This window comes from Rhipicephalus microplus, chromosome X (assembly GCF_043290135.1).
Source record: "Rhipicephalus microplus isolate Deutch F79 chromosome X, USDA_Rmic, whole genome shotgun sequence".
Classification (NCBI taxonomy): Eukaryota; Metazoa; Arthropoda; class Arachnida; order Ixodida; family Ixodidae; genus Rhipicephalus; species Rhipicephalus microplus.
Window position 1 is genome coordinate 187388333 of NC_134710.1, and position 15793 is coordinate 187404125.

At 45.0% G+C, this 15793-nt stretch overlaps 1 protein-coding gene across 4 annotated transcripts in view; it reads left to right on the plus strand.

The window, feature by feature from the left end:
- Positions 1-15793, plus strand: part of LOC119177296 (N-acetylgalactosamine-6-sulfatase) — a 53756-nt gene that overhangs the window by 20977 nt on the left and 16986 nt on the right. For 3 of the 4 annotated variants that reach the window (XR_012887125.1, XM_037428754.2, XM_075878356.1), the window contains 4 exons: positions 707-809; positions 6871-7014; positions 10365-10431; positions 11361-11488. Coding sequence is in view for 3 of the 4 variants with exons in the window: in XM_037428754.2 (XP_037284651.2) it covers positions 707-809; positions 6871-7014; positions 10365-10431; positions 11361-11488 (442 nt within the window). In the remaining variant the exon portion in view is untranslated. The remainder of the gene's footprint in view (positions 1-706; positions 810-6870; positions 7015-10364; positions 10432-11360; positions 11489-15793) is intronic. The other variant, XM_075878357.1, reaches the window with a different exon arrangement.

A 15793-nucleotide genomic window follows, 5' to 3' on the forward strand; every position in this document is an offset into this window, starting at 1 on the left:
CTACGGGGCGGAGCTTCTGCACATGGAGCACTACGCGCGGTAGTCCGATTTGGCACGCGTCTTATGAACGTCGTGGAAAATGACGGGGGCGCACCATCAGCGTTTCATGTAAACGCAGACGCCGTGTTCGATGTCCACGTAAAAAGGCGGGACTTTTTCGCGCGTTCAAAAACGCGAAGTCCCAACGTATAAATCAAGAGAAATACAATTTATTTGATTGATCTGTGGTGTTTAACGTCCCAAACTCACCATATGATTATAAGAGACGCCGTAGTGGAGGGCTCCGGAAATTTTGACCACTGGGGGTTCTTTAACGGACACCCAAATCTGAGGACACGGGTCTACACCATTTCCGCCTTCATAGGATCAAAGGAAATACGAATATCCTAATGGTGTGAGATGCGTATATACTGTCTCAAATAGCTCCACGTAGAAAATAAAGTAGGAAATTTTATATTTCAAGGTTGAAAATACGGGCGCTACTGTGCAACTACATTCACTGGTGGTAGGATGCGCGCGATTGGGTTCTGCAGCCAATGCTCCAATGCCAAGAAAAGTTGAACCCAACGTTGAACTCATCTAAAACAACAAGCGAGTTTCTAGCAGAACTGACATATTACTGTGCGCTAAAAAAGAGAAGGATTTATTTATTTTCGTGGCGTTCCTTTAACTCTCTCTCTCTCCTCGTCCTTTGCTTGCCTGCCAGCGTATGTGTCACCGAGTGTTACGGGCGGCATACCAAATGAAGAGCTGCTGCTCCCGGAAATTCTCGGCGAGGTCGGCTACAGAAACATGATCATCGGAAAATGGTTGGTACAACGAGCCAGCCAGCACCTGTCAGTACTTGTACGGCTTCAGTACGTGATTGCCATGGGCAAACTGTTCGTGAAATTATATAATTGTGCGGCTTCCGAGCACGGCTACCTTTACATACACTTCACGAAAAGAGCAAGGGGCGATAGGTCAGTCTGTATACGCTATGGACGAACAGATATAATTTACGGCGTATATTACAATATAACGGGCCCCCTCATTTTTATCATTACACTGCGGTGACGGGCTTCCTCACCGTAGTCATTGCTTTACGATGACGGGGCCAAGCTGCATCGCTATTATGACGGGCCCCGTCACTGTTACGATTTCACTACGGTGACAGGCCCTCTCACTTTAACGATAGTACTGCGCTGACGGGCCCCATCACTGCCTTATAAGGCAGTGACGGGGCCCGTCAGCGCAGTACTATTATGACGGGCCCCGTCACTGTTACGATTTCACTACGGTGACAGGCCCTCTCACTTTAACGATAGTACTGCGCTGACGGGCCCCGTCACTGCTTCACTATGGTGACAGGCCCTCTCACTTTAACGATAGTACTGCGCTGACGGGCCCCGTCACTGCCTTATAAGGCAGTGACGGGGCCCGTCAGCGCAGTACTATCGGTAAAGTGAGAGGGCCTGTCACCGTAGTGAAATCGTAACAGTGACGGGGCCCGTCATAATAGCGATGCAGCTATAGCGGTGGCCCCGTCATCGTAAAGCAATGACTACGGTGAGGAAGCCCGTCACCGCAGTGTAATGATAAAAATGAGGGGGCCCGTTATATTGTAATATACGCCGTAAATTTGTATTCGTTTTAGATGCCACTGTCTATAGCTGTTCTGCTGGCCGCAGTTGCATGGGGAAGCGGTCGTGACGTAGGTCGTAAGTTCGAATTCCCGTTTTCGAATGTTTTACTCCACCCCCCATTTTTGTTCAAGGTAATGCTGCACGAAATTCATGTCGCTGTCTGCGGTGGTTGTTAGACAGCCCTATCATGTGAATTTTGTGGCGGAGTGTCGTTGGTGTACGACTTCAGTGCGAATCGCGCTTTTTTATTTTGTGCTCTCAGTATATTGTTTCAAGTATTGTTACTTGTTTTTAAATGATAATCGTGTTCGTTCATCGGGAATATAACTATCAACTTTCTTTTACGTTCAACGTGGAATGAAGACCTTTCCCGATGATTTACGATTGATACTGCGCTAGGTGAGCAGATTGCGTTGTATGCTTGCGAATTCACTTTAGTAAAGCATTGAACAACCACTTTCGGTGGGGTTTCCGTTCCTTTGCATTGATACCGTAGCTTCAACTAATAATTTGTTACACATTACTATGTTCCCAAATCAATCCGTTCTGCGTATTTTTCGCGTCTCTGTATAAAGGCGACATATTGGCTAATGCCAAACGTTGTGCAGGTCAGCATATAGAATGTGTTCCAACCCTGAGGGCTGTGTATTTGAACAGTATGTTTAAGTAAGTCCCAAAACCACAATACATATGACTAAAATACATGTAGCTCTGACTGCGGGCCCACTTCGCTTGAAACCGCGCACACAGACTTATCCATGTGATCGAATCGGCTCCTTCAAACAAGGGAATATGCACGTCGTTTTCGTCCCATGTATGTGTTATTGCTACGCAAACATAGATAGACATTAGAGCTCTCTACGGTGCGGTAGATACTCTCTCAATGGTATACGCTGTCTGTAGCTGTCTTCCCATCCTGAGACGACGTCTTTCCAGTGGGAGCGAGGCGTTTTTCATATCGTTCTCAGCGATTAAAATGCGAGCGCACCGAAGTCGTGGGTGGGACCGGTCGCCTGGATGCTTTAATTTGTAAGTGCTGGCTGGTGCGGCTGCGGGCTTGGGTAAACCACAAGGTGTGACCGTGTCGATGAAACGAATACGCAAGAATTAACGCGCATTTAGCAGTGATCTAGCAGCGTCGATGTATACTACGATGAGGGAAGGTAACCGTAGAGAGCTTGAATGCAGCCGCATCGCGCAGCAGTGAAGAAAAACGCCTCCAATCAGTTCAGAAAGAGCACGAACAGCAGCACTATGCCAAGCGTTGTTGAAACAGGCCACCTCATGATTGCATCTTACTGCGCTGTATTCATTGCCTCGAAGCGGTAGTATCTGCAGTGCACGTGCTTTGAATGGTGGTGGTTAAAATTCGCTACACTTGCAGTACATGCTGTGGATTTCGCGGTGGGGGGAGCTCAGACCAGGGCTCTGCGGCAGCTGCCACTCAGCGAGTCGGGTCCGTCAGCGAGAACCTCGACTCAGCTGATGGTTCTCGCTGGCCAGCAGCTCCTCCCATCGCTACACTTTAGGATGCTGCCTTTAAAATAGGCAACATTACTCGAAACAACATTGAAAGCAGAAAAAAAAACATAAAAGTTCGGTCAGCGCAACTAAAACTGAAGTCGCACACCAATAACATACCCACTGCGCCTCGAAAAATCAACGCTGTAGGGCTAACAACCGGCATGAACAGCGACGTGATTCTCTTGCAGAAAAAAAAAAAAGCTAAATTATGGCTTCTTGAGAGAAGTAACGCCAGTATTGACACATTCCTGTAAAAAATTAAAAATAACTAAACAGGATTGGAACTGTCGACATGTGGCACGACCGTATCCCAAAGTGTGCGTCAACCTACTGCACCACCAGAACAGCTATAGGCGGTGGCGTCTAAAGCGACTACAAATGACTACCCCTCCTCATTTTTACCATTATACTACGGTGACGGGTCCCCTCACCGTAGTCATTGCTTTATGGTGACGGGATCCGTCGCTTTAGCTGCATCGGTATTATGACGGGCCCCGTCACTGTTACGATTTCAATACGGTGACGGGACCCGTCACTATAGTCACTGACTATTTATAATCTACGATAGTTGAAGGAAAGACAGTAAAAAAAAGTAACAGCGTATTTATTCGTTCATTTAGGAATAACTTGTAGGCTTTATCTGAGGTAAATGGTTGATTTGAAGTTTACAATTGCATCTATATGTGAAGGGATATAAATAGACAGGAAGTCACAAACCCAACCTCCTAGCAGAATCAGGCAAAGGAATGCAATGAGCAGCGAAAATAATCTCGCTAACGTACTTCAAAAGGTCAGAAAATATTTCATAAACATACGTATAACAAGAAGAATAGAACGACAAAGGTTATTTGAAACATATCTAATCAGGGCGAAAAAAAAAACGCGATGCTGGTATGGACTTTTTCACTGTTTACAAACACAGACCCTTGATGACATCCGGTTTTGTCCACCGGTCTGCCTTAATAGCATCGGTAGACAACAGGAGCTATAGAATATAGCCCGCTCATTTTTTATAGTTTTCTTGTCCTATTTGGCAAAATAAAATAAAATAAATCTTCCTCTGAGCTACATAACAATGATACGTGATTTATTTTAACTTTACGCACGTTTTTTTTATGTGAGAAACGAAAGAGAGACTTTTCTTACCCTTGAAAAGAACTTGAAAACGTCCTTTAAGTTTCGACGTTAGGAGCTGAAAATTGAGGTGACTGAGGAAAGTGGTTTGGGGTACAACGCTTGCAACCTTAAAACCGTCTTTAACGGTTATGATGCTCGACTGTCGACTCGAAGCTCGCGTGTTGAAATCATGGTCGCCGTGGCTGCATTTCAAAGGAGCTGATACGCTTGAGTCCCGTGCTCTTACATTTCAGGTGCACATTAAAAAAAAAGAAAATGTCAGGCCTGCGTGGAATGTGCAGCATGGTCACAGCGAAAGCTGGAAGAGTGGCCCTTCAGTTGTACGAGACCAAGAGACGTACATGACACGATGACACATGTTTCGGAGGCGGTTTTCTTGGTCTGACTTAAGAAACACTTATATTCGTCCTGTGTTTCTCGTCTGTATGAGATCTTGTTAATGATGAAGATAGAAGCTGTTCAAGATTGATCGGATCGTTACATCCTATCAAATGACCATCGAACAACAAGTGTATTTGGCATATAAACTAAACTAGCGTCAGTTGTCACATGGGCGTAGCCAAGGTGAGTGATTTGGGGGGGGGGGGGGGGGGGGAGGGGTGTGCCCAATAAGCTCAAACTTCCCCTCTAAATTTTCTAACCTTGCTTGGCTATATATACAAGCACACATATAAATATGAAGAACGCACGAACATAGACCCCTCCCCCCTTAGAAAAACTTTCCAGCATTTCTGGTTACGCTCCTGATTTGTCATGCACAGAAATCTGGTACGCATTGCATCTTACAGAAAATATACTATCAAGATTACATGCCGAAATAGCTTTCACCATCTTTCCTGTCGTCTTGCCTAAATCACAATAACAAAGTACACAATTCTTAAAGTGACCCAACAACGAACTCTCATTCTTTCCTTCCGAAAACGTTCCGTGATATAACTCGTCACCAATACTAACACTCACACATCCCGCAATGTATTAACCTTGTAAATCTAATTTCATGTGATGCATACGTTGCGCAATCGATTTTATTTTGTATGTTTTTCTGTGTATTCATTGTATACGTTTCTGTTAAAATGTGCCTTGTACTTTTTTATATTCTTCAATTTCCGTGTCTATACACAGTATACATATAGTGTGCTTTAGCTGGAATTGCGATGTCTTCTTTTCATTATTTTTCTGCCCCTCTCCTCTACAATGCTGTAAAGCCCTGCAGGTAAAATAAATAAATAAATATTTCAGCGTATACTTCTTGCGCTAATTATAAATGTACGTCTCAGGTCTGCAATTCGCATTAACTAATCTCAACACCAAATATTCTGACAGACATAATTCATGTAATTTTTTATGAGACCAACATCTTCATTTTATTGTACCGCCTTATTTGGTCAATTCTCTCAATTTTTGTCGTTCGTTGGTGCGAATGTATTGGTGTATAAATTGAGAATGGACCTTCGCATCCACAGGTAATAAGCGTGTTAGTCTGAAAAAACAAAACATTTAAAGGGAGATGTGAGTCTAAAAACGCTAGGTTCTTTTTTTTTTGTTCAAAATTACACATTTTTTGTTTTTATTTGCTTTCACAAGTTTACTTTCTCTACTTTCACTACAAAAAAAAACTGAACATTGTAATTAAACGTGAAGTAGCTTTAAATTGCTTTTAAAGAGAACAGGGTAGCTACTAAAAACTAAAAAGAGCTCGTTTTCTACAGTCCCCTGGAAATTGTCACCTGGTTGAGAAGTTCACTAAAGCCACACTCTCAAAATAACCATGATAGCGAAACTCTTATGATAAAAGAAATCATCATAAAAGGAACATCTTTTCCGCATAGATGAGCTTTCATGTATGCTTTCAAAATGCGTTTTTCCAAAGATACATTTTTGGGCAACTTCTTGAGTTTGGACATCATGATTATGGTACTTCTGATAACCCGATCGGAATGAAAATTTCCCCACGTTTTCCTTAACGTGTGAAGGGTGTAGGTATCTCTTTTCAAACTTAATATCACCTGTTATAATTATTACGAACCTAAAGTAAGCAATCTTTATACGCCGAGGGTTTTAAGAACTCTCACATAACAATTTTTCTTGAAAATAAATATTTTATACCATCTTTCTTGCTAACTATTTGCATTCTACAATCAATATGAATTAGTATGATTCATTAGTGGTTGAGAATTATAAAAGATAAGTGGCATAAAATGTTTGTCCAAAACGAACTATACACATTGTCATGGCACAAAACAAAAACTTTGCAACCTACTATAAAACTAATCATATATTTGAAGTAAGCATAAGTTCCTGTATATACAGCAGATATCTCATTGCCCTAGGCGACAGATTAACGCACTTTTCCTTCCAAATCACATCTTTCCTTAAGAGTCTGGATTCGCACTTGGGCCAATTTTGCGTTTGTGCTTCCTTGTAAATCACTGCACCTCTGCAGGAAGAGCGAAAGTTCGCCAATCCTGAATCTGAACGGCTCTTGCACCACATATTGGCACAGTAAAGCTGCACGGCGTGCTGTTGTACTATAGCAAACTAGCAGCATCGTGACGGGCGGTCCCCTTGAACTGGTGACGCGCAGGCATCTGGGTCACGGACCGGAGTTCCTGCCACTACGTCATGGATTCCACGAGTTCTTCGGCTCACCGTCGACGCATCCTGGGCCGTTCGACGATGTGACGCAGCCAAACATCCCAGTCTACAGAGACGACCACATGATTGGCAGGCAAGTCGCGAGAAACAGAACATCATGCGTACGTTGCACGACGCGCAGCAGAGCACGCAAACGACGAAGAACTGTATTGCAATGTTCGAAAGATCAAGTCCGTTTGGTTCCTGCAAATTTATCGGCGTTTTCTTCTTTTCGCTGGAAGCCCATTGTTGTTGCCGTGCAAGGAAGGGAAAGTCATTTCTTCTGGCTCTTTTTAGTGTGTTTCTCTTCATCATTCAGTCCTCATAACCCTCATCGCAGTCTCGTTTTGCCGTGCGCGCACCTTCACCTTCTGCATTCGCACCAAGCAACTGTCTCTGGACGTCAACTTTGGAGTTGTGTGGAACGACAAAATTTATTGGGCAGCCCTCCACCTTGGTAACGTGCCTTAATGTCAGACACGGTATTATGAAATTCGTATTACCGTTCTTTCTTAAGGCCTGAGCTTAAAGCCTGAACTTGCTGCAAATATGGCCTGTCAGTAAGTCCTGCACTCCGAGTGCAGTGTAGCTGGAACCGTACGAATCTTTTGAGGTGACAAGATGATCGCTGATGGGAATCACATTTACTTGGGCAATAAGCTTTGACTGTAGATGTGAATATACATGCAGCTTTTGTATTTCACTGAAAATAACATTAAATTATAAGGCGACCACGCCCACAAGTTGCACCACTTGCCTTCTAAATGCAGGCAGTGGCATTACAAATGTTTCGTTACGATGATCAGTATATTGATATCAGTAGTTGTACTCAAGCTCTTAAAAACTCATTTAAATTCAAAATAAAGAAATAACCGGTAATTGATACTTCCAAGCAAGAGCTTCCCTCATTTGAATATTCTCCCGACTGGCACTATTGTGAAATGTGTAATATAGCACGGTGCACAACCCCTAAACAGTCAGTTGATTATAGTAATGATTGAGACCAAAGGCGCAATGAGAAATGTTTTTAGGCGGGTGTGGGGGTTGATTTCTTGACTTCGAAGGGGCAACACTTTGAAATGATAATTTTCTGTCGAAAAAAATGGGGTGTCTGTGTGTTATCCGTGGCTACACCCCTGATTGAGACTAAATGCCACTATGCTACTGCTGTGCACTGGTAGGCAGTGGTAGGCAGTGGACGCTATGATGAATGGGGGACGTGGCCTGGCTCATACGCCATGTTTATTTCATCCTCACTTCTTCCTCCTCTACTTCTCCTAACCATCCCTGCCTTCTTACGTCACAGAATTCCCCCTCCCCCCGAAAGATGGCACCGGTTACAAGCTACAACAAATTGCAGAGAATAAACAAAATAATGGCCAAATTCACAGTTTCACGTCCCGACAGAGTTTCAGAATCTCACTAAATCTTCAAGGCCGAGGGAGCTGTCCGGCGATTTTTATGACGACTCTGGTGGACGAGCTACCCCGCCGCGGTGGTCTAGTGGCTAAGGTTCTCGGCTGCTGACCCGCAGGTCGCGGGTTCAAATCCCGGCTGCGGCGGCTGCATTTCCGATGGAGGCAGAAATATCGTAGGCCCGTGTGCTCAGATTTGGGTGCACGTTAAAGAACCCCAGGTGGTCAAAATTTCCGGAGCCCTCCACTATGGCGTCTCTCATAATCATATGGTGGTTTTGGGACGTTAAACCCCACAAATCAATCTGGTGGACGAGCTTGACTGTTGCGTTCCGGACAGAGTGGGCTACACATGAACACTGACAATACTGCTTGAACTGTTCTGGGGACTGAGCAAGGTTGGAACGCATTGTTGCATCGGCAGCTCGTATGTCGTCGGGGTTGTATTTCTTGTCGTGAATGGTGCAATCCCGGTGCTTCTTGCTTTCGTGCTTTTTGACAGACCGTGACGAAGTGCCTGAGTGTTTGCGGTGTGCAAGCAGTGCTTTTGCGTCTTTCTCGGCGTTTTCTGTGGTGGTGCAGTCGGTGTAATAGCAGGTGCAGGGAGTGTTTCTGGTGACTTTTTTTTGTGCGAAAGTGCCTGACATCTTGAATTGGTCTTTGGTTTAGAGATCTTATTTTCCGATGTTCTTTTATTGGCGAGTGCGATTCGTCGTTTTCGAATATGTGTATCAAGTAAAACTTAAATGCCTCACCGGAGAGGTAGTCAGTGAAGTTGGTGATCATTTCCCGTTCCGACCATGATGCAGCGACGGCATGGAGCTCGAACAGGTTGAACCAGTCCTGCACGGGTCTGTCGTCCGCTGATCCGGTGTACTTAGGGATGTCAAGGTCTTCTAACGCTGCTGTCATGATGCTTGGTGGTCTTGGTGGTCCGCGTTTGGTCACTGCGTCTCGCTGAGGTCTTCGATGATGATGGCCGGGCGATGAAGTGGTTGCGAGGTCTTCATCCTGTCGACTTGGTGTAACGGATGAGACATGGCGTCAGTCAGAACACCAGTTTATTCTGATTCGTCTTCCTCATCTTCCTTCCCCACATTCACCTGTGAAGCGTCACACACACACACACACACACACACACACACACACACACACACACACACACACACACACACACACACACACACACACACACACACACACACACACACACACACACACACACACACACACACACACACATATATATATATATATATATATATATATATATATATATATATATATATATATATATATATATATATATATATATATATATATATATATATATATAATCACTTCCGACAAATCCAGGCCATCGCAATCGCAATCAACTTCGAAAAAAATGCTCTAAATGAACATTGTTACATGATGTGAAATCTTTAATTATCTCTCTTCCCGATGTGCTGCGCACTGAGCGGATCAGTTCGCTGTTGTGTTCCTACCACTTTGTTGTTCATTCGAGCTTTCGTGACGATCGTAAGCAGCGAATCTCCACAAACTTGCTGGTCCTATATAGTCAACTTGCGTGTTAGGCTTTTATATTATTGACCTCATTACTGTATACATGCTGCCCGAAAGGGAGTGAGAGTTACTGAGGAACCAAGCTGCCGTCGTGTTTCATTTTTCACTTAGGCCACGCCGATGCAAATTGATTGCTAGCCTCTGCGGCCTCAACCTGACGGGTATGGGCTGTATGGAACGCTTGTCAACTGTAACTTGGATGTATGTTGAACGATGTTTTTAGCATTGGTCTTTCGTAGCCTCAGTTTCGCTTTAGGTGGGAAAAATCTATCAATAAATCAATCAATTAAAATTTGCATCATCGTGCTAAGTAGGGCCAAGAGCAGCAAATTGTGCAGTGAAATTTCCTATTGGTCAACGTGGCTTTTTACGTTCATGTGGCCCGCTGGCACGCCTTTCTGTTCTATACGTATACTCTGCGTGCCACTGCAAATGAAACAGATGGTTCATTCTGGTGTTTCAGGTACTACGAGGACTTCGATATAGACGTGAAAACAGCGATGTCCAACATTACAACCATGTACACTGAGGTACGTGCGAAGAAACAGTTTTTGAATTAGATGCAATTCACTGGTCTACGTCGACCACGATGGCGGCCCGGCGTAGAAACGAGAGTTAACGATTGGCAACCAGACGCTAGAATCCGTATAACAGTACGCGTATTTGGGTCAGCTGGCTACTAACAGGGGTGCCTAGACATGTAGAGGATATTCCCCTATGAATGGGCTGGCACACAGAGGGTAGACGTACTGAACTCATTACCGCCAACTTACCACATGCTACTAAAACAGAAAGTGTGCAGTCATTGCATTATATGGGCGGAAACCTCGAGAATTAAAAAAGAACTCGAGAAGTTAGGAACCATGCAGCGTGGGATGGAACTAAATATGTCCGGCGGCTCATTAAGAGATAGCCAAAAAAAAATGCAAAGGTCATTGGAGGACAAACAGGGGTTACCGGCATCACAATTGCCATACGAAAAATAGTGCACGAAGGCCATGCATAGGACAGATGACCCGATTGTCAGCTAGGACGACAAAATTGACGCCAAGAGATCCGAAATACAGCCTAGGGCGAAAGTTGACTTAGATAACTAAATGAAAGAGTTACCATGAATAAAATTGAATCAGCCCGCTCAAGACAGTGAACTGGAGATCATTGGGGGATGACGTTCTCTTTGAGTGGACACAGAATACTCCGACAACGACGATGACGACGACGGTGATGATCATGGTGGTGGTGATGATGACGAGGAGAAGGAGGAGAAAAGTTCGATGTTTGACTGGTGTTTAGATTAAAAGATCTTTATGTAGCTAATTGTTTCTCGCCTGTTCTCTCTCCAGCGTGCATTGCAATGTGGCCACTTGATGGGACGGGGTTTGTTTGCTTGTTTGTTGCGTATTTGTTTTCTGTCGTATGTCGCTGAACTGGAGTGCTTCCAGGCGCCGTCCTCACGCAGGAAGCCGTGTCGTTCATCAAGCGGCAAGCTGCGAAGCGTCAACCCTTCTTCCTGTATTGGGCACCGGACGCCACGCACGAGCCCGTGTACTCTTCCGCGGCTGTCAGAAGCCAAAGCGTCCGTGGAGCGTGAGTGCCCACCGAAGTCTTTTTTGCAAGGGCAAAGATAATATGTGTTTATTAATTTATTCATAATACCCTAAAGGTCCCACTTGAGACTTTACACGAGGGGTGGGCGAACAAAAAGCTGGCGTGTCCGGTTGTACTTCATGGTTTGAAATATGGTCTGCGATGACAGCCTTGAATTGAGCAATGTTGGTGATGAGGGTAATATATGAATAAAGGGCATTCCGTTCTCCGGCAGTATGCAGAAAAAAATGAATGTTTATCGTGTGTCGCGGGTCTGTCGTGTGTGCACGGGGCTTATACAAATCATTCCGGTGCGAGTGTCAGAGGAACGATGTGCAGGATTGATGGTTTGGTTTCCTGGAGGTTGCGAATGGGGAAAAATATTACACGAGCAGCCCATGCGGTGAGAAGAAAATGAGGGGAGGCATAGCTGGGATTTTACGGTGGATACACTCGTCGTGTAGGAATAATCAGAAAGAATAAACCTGACAGAACGGTTCTGAATTGATTCTATGGAATTTTAACTTGGTGGTTGTCATAGATAGTAGAAGCATATTCTAGTTTCGATCGGATCAACGTTGTATATGCAAGCAATTTGACTGTAGTGGATACTGATGATTAGTTACGGCGTAGGTAACCTAATGAGCGATTGCAGGAATTGGTGACGGTGTATATGATGGGTCCAGGACAGATCGTTAGATATATGTACTCTTAGGTATTTAAATGTCTGGTATTGAGTCAAAGTCTTGTTGAGGGAGTACGAAGACGCTACATAGTTAGGCGGCGATGAAAGGATGCGTGGGAGTGCTTACTTATGTTGAAGGACATGTGCCATCGGTTGCACCATGTCTTGATTTTGAATAGGTCATCCTGGAGAGAGAAGGAATCTAAGAAGTCTGTTATTTGACGATACAGAACACAGTTATTAGCAAAGAGGCGTATACTTGATGATACATTAACTGGAAGGCCATTAATATATATAAGAAACAGTAGCGGTTCAAGTACAGAGCCTTGCGGCCCACCTGCATATAAAACAGAGGATAGAAAGGAGGAAGATGAACTGGTGGAAACAAATTGAAAGCGATTGGTGAAGAATGCATGTATCCAAGTAACTGTGGAGGGGTGTACGTTTAGGTTCGAAACTTCATGCACGAAAAGAATGTGCAATACTTTACCGGATGTTTTTTTTTTTTCGAAGTCCGAGAAGAGAGCGTCAGTGACGATGTTGTGATCTATAGGTTGGAATATAAATCATGCATGAATAAGGTAAGCTGAGTGTTGCAAGAGTGAGCTTTGCAAAATCCATGCTGGTTAGGATGAAAGAAGTTGACAGATGACCAAAAATTGACAATGTGTAAATGTAGAATATGCTCCATTAGTTTCGAACAGACGCTGGTGAGGGATATGGAACGGTAAAAACCAGGGTTTCTACGGTAGTCTTTCTTTTAATGTAAATTATCTTACTGACTTTCCAGTCAGAGGGTATTGTTCCAGTGGAGAAAGATTGCTGGAATATTAGCGTCAGATGTGCTTGGTGATTTTTAATACTTTAGCGTTTATGCCATCAACACCACACAACGACGAATTTTTTGATGACTCAATACTTTTAACAACGCCGTTAGCGCTGACAGTGATGTTTTCCATTGGGGATAATTAGACGCTGTTAACAGGGGAACAATTTCAAGACGTTCATTAGTGAATACAGAGCAGAGAGCAGAAAGCATTGTTTAAAGCATCAGTAGTTTTGAATTCTGGAACAGGGGAGCCAAAACTAATCGCGCAGAAAACCAGTGTTAGAGACCCGTGGATTAACGCATTGCCAGAAGCGTTTAGGGTTAGTGTGTAACATGGAGGGCAGCGTGGTCGAAAAAAAGCCACGTTTGGCATCTGCCACGTGCTTCTCGTAGTGCTTGACCGCATACTCCCACTGAAAGTCAGATTGAGAAAATTTAGCAGAACCATTTTTATTGTTTGAATGTGTTAGCATGCTGCTAAACCATAGAGACTCTTTCCGTTCACTAATTGTCATGGTAGGAACGTATATTTTAATTAGGCGCCGAAATTCAGATTTAAACAGCAACCTAGGTGTTAGTTTCTAGTGAACGAAGGGCGAAGTCAGGCTCAAAGGTATCACAAAAGGCTGCTAGATCTTGGACCATGATGTTGTAGTCGCCTCTGTCATAAATCATGAGGGGTCCCGCCGCGGTGTTCTAGTGGCTAAGGTACTCGTCTGATGACCCGCAGGTCGTGGGATCGAATACCGGTGGCGGTGGCTGCGTTTTCGATGCAGGCGAAAATGTTGCATTCTTCGGGAGATATTTGCAGAGGTTTATTTTACATCATTTACAAGCGAGCGTTTCTCGTACTATGACGAGCAGCTAGACGAAGATGTCGACCTACATCGTGACGATCTCGTCGAAGGCTCTACATCAAAAAGGCATCAAAAGAACTGTCTCGAACAGCACTGCATCGAAAGAGCACACGAAGCAGCCCGCGAGGGCTGATCATATATATGAACAGTCTCGTTTTCCTAGATCCGCGAATCAGGGAAAGGTCACCAAATTACACTGCCCGATCACCTGTTCCACACAACTTGCGAGGGTGACGCGCACACATGGCCGAATAAACGGCCAATATTGAGGCTTGTTTGGTGCACTGCACTGTGTCACCAACGTGGCTCTTCCTTGTGTGCGTCTCGAGCTCAGGACAGCATACATCAAAAGGGCCGCCGTAACCAAGCTCAAAAGGGCCTGCCGAACTGCTCGCTCAAACATCGGGGCGATTTGCGGCTGCCGCTGCTGTACCTTTCAAGGAAGATATTGCCACCACGTAAACACTTGTCGTCCTCTAGCAAAACGGCCCACGTCATCGTGGCGGCACGATGCCTCACCCTCCGGCCAGAAGGGACAATACATGGCGGATATAAACCAGCAGCCGTTCGAAGACTTGTACGAGGATCAAAAGAACGCCGCTCCCTTGTAAGCCCAGACGCATACCTAACAGCACACAGGCCTACATTTACGATGGAGGCGAAAATGCAGCCGCCGCAGCCAGGATTAGATTCTGCAAACTGCGGGTCAGCAGCCGAGTACTTTGGCCACTACACCACCGCGGCAGGGCACCAAGAAAAAAATAGAATGGGCTTGTTTGCGTTGAACCTCACATTTATGTCGTTTCTGGTGTCTTTCCATGCTCCCAAATAAATGTGCCTAATGATCAGATATTTTGTGTGTGTTGGGAGGGGGGGGGAGGGGCACTTGCTTATACGACCCTGAATATTTTATTACACCTATTTTCATAATTTATTTTTGCAAAACACCCCATACAACAGAATTTCGGGGGAGAAATGAGCGCTTGCCATCCCCCTCTTCCCTTCATTTAAGGGCCTGCTGATAACATTGCAACGAGTGAATAAAACTGTTACAGTCCAGATAGCCTATCCATCGCTTACATCTTGCACTACACATATTATGTTGCTCTTTATATATACATATGTAATTTCATGCTGAGAAAGAGCTTGTATTGCGCTAAAAACAGGACAGAAATGCTTGTGTCGCCCCGCGTCGCCCTTTCAACTCTGCGGCGCAGGAATCTCTCTTTTTTTTTATGGTATGAAAATTGCATTGTAATCTTGGACATCATAAGGCATGCAAAGACAATCGCTGGACATCCAGCTGGACGGTATTATACTAGTCTCGTTGAGGCGCAACAAGACGGAACCGCATATCTCCACGGGTATAGTGGTGGTGGTAGAAACATTTATTGCCACTGTGTAGCGTGGGGGCCGAGCCCCCTCATGGCACGTGGGTGCACCCTCGCAGTGAGGAGGCACCCTTACAAAGCAAAGGAAAGCCCTTGAAGTGCGATCCTCTTCATGGCGCACGAGATGATCCGGCGCTGATCGAACGCAGAAGTGCTGGTCATGATGGTCTCCCAGTATGACACTGCCACAGCCGGAGGTGGGGGATGTGGGAAGGTGGGACATGTGAGGAGGATGTGGAGGAAGTCTCCTGGTTTGTCGCAAAGTTTGCATGAAGAGGGGAAATGGTCTGGGTAACGGGCGTTTAGTAATACGGGGTATGGAGCAGTTCGAGTTTGTAGGCGTCGCCAATGTGTGGCCTGCGCTATGTTTAGGGATGGGGCTGGGGGTGCGTATATTCTTCGTTGTTCCCGGTAATACGATAGAATATCACGAAAAGAGAGCAAGCGCTCCTCGACCTGTGGAGGGGGCTCCATTTCTCCTGCCCGGAATGTGAGACCTCGGGCTAGAGAATGAGCCTCCTCGTTGCCAAGGAGGCCGGCATG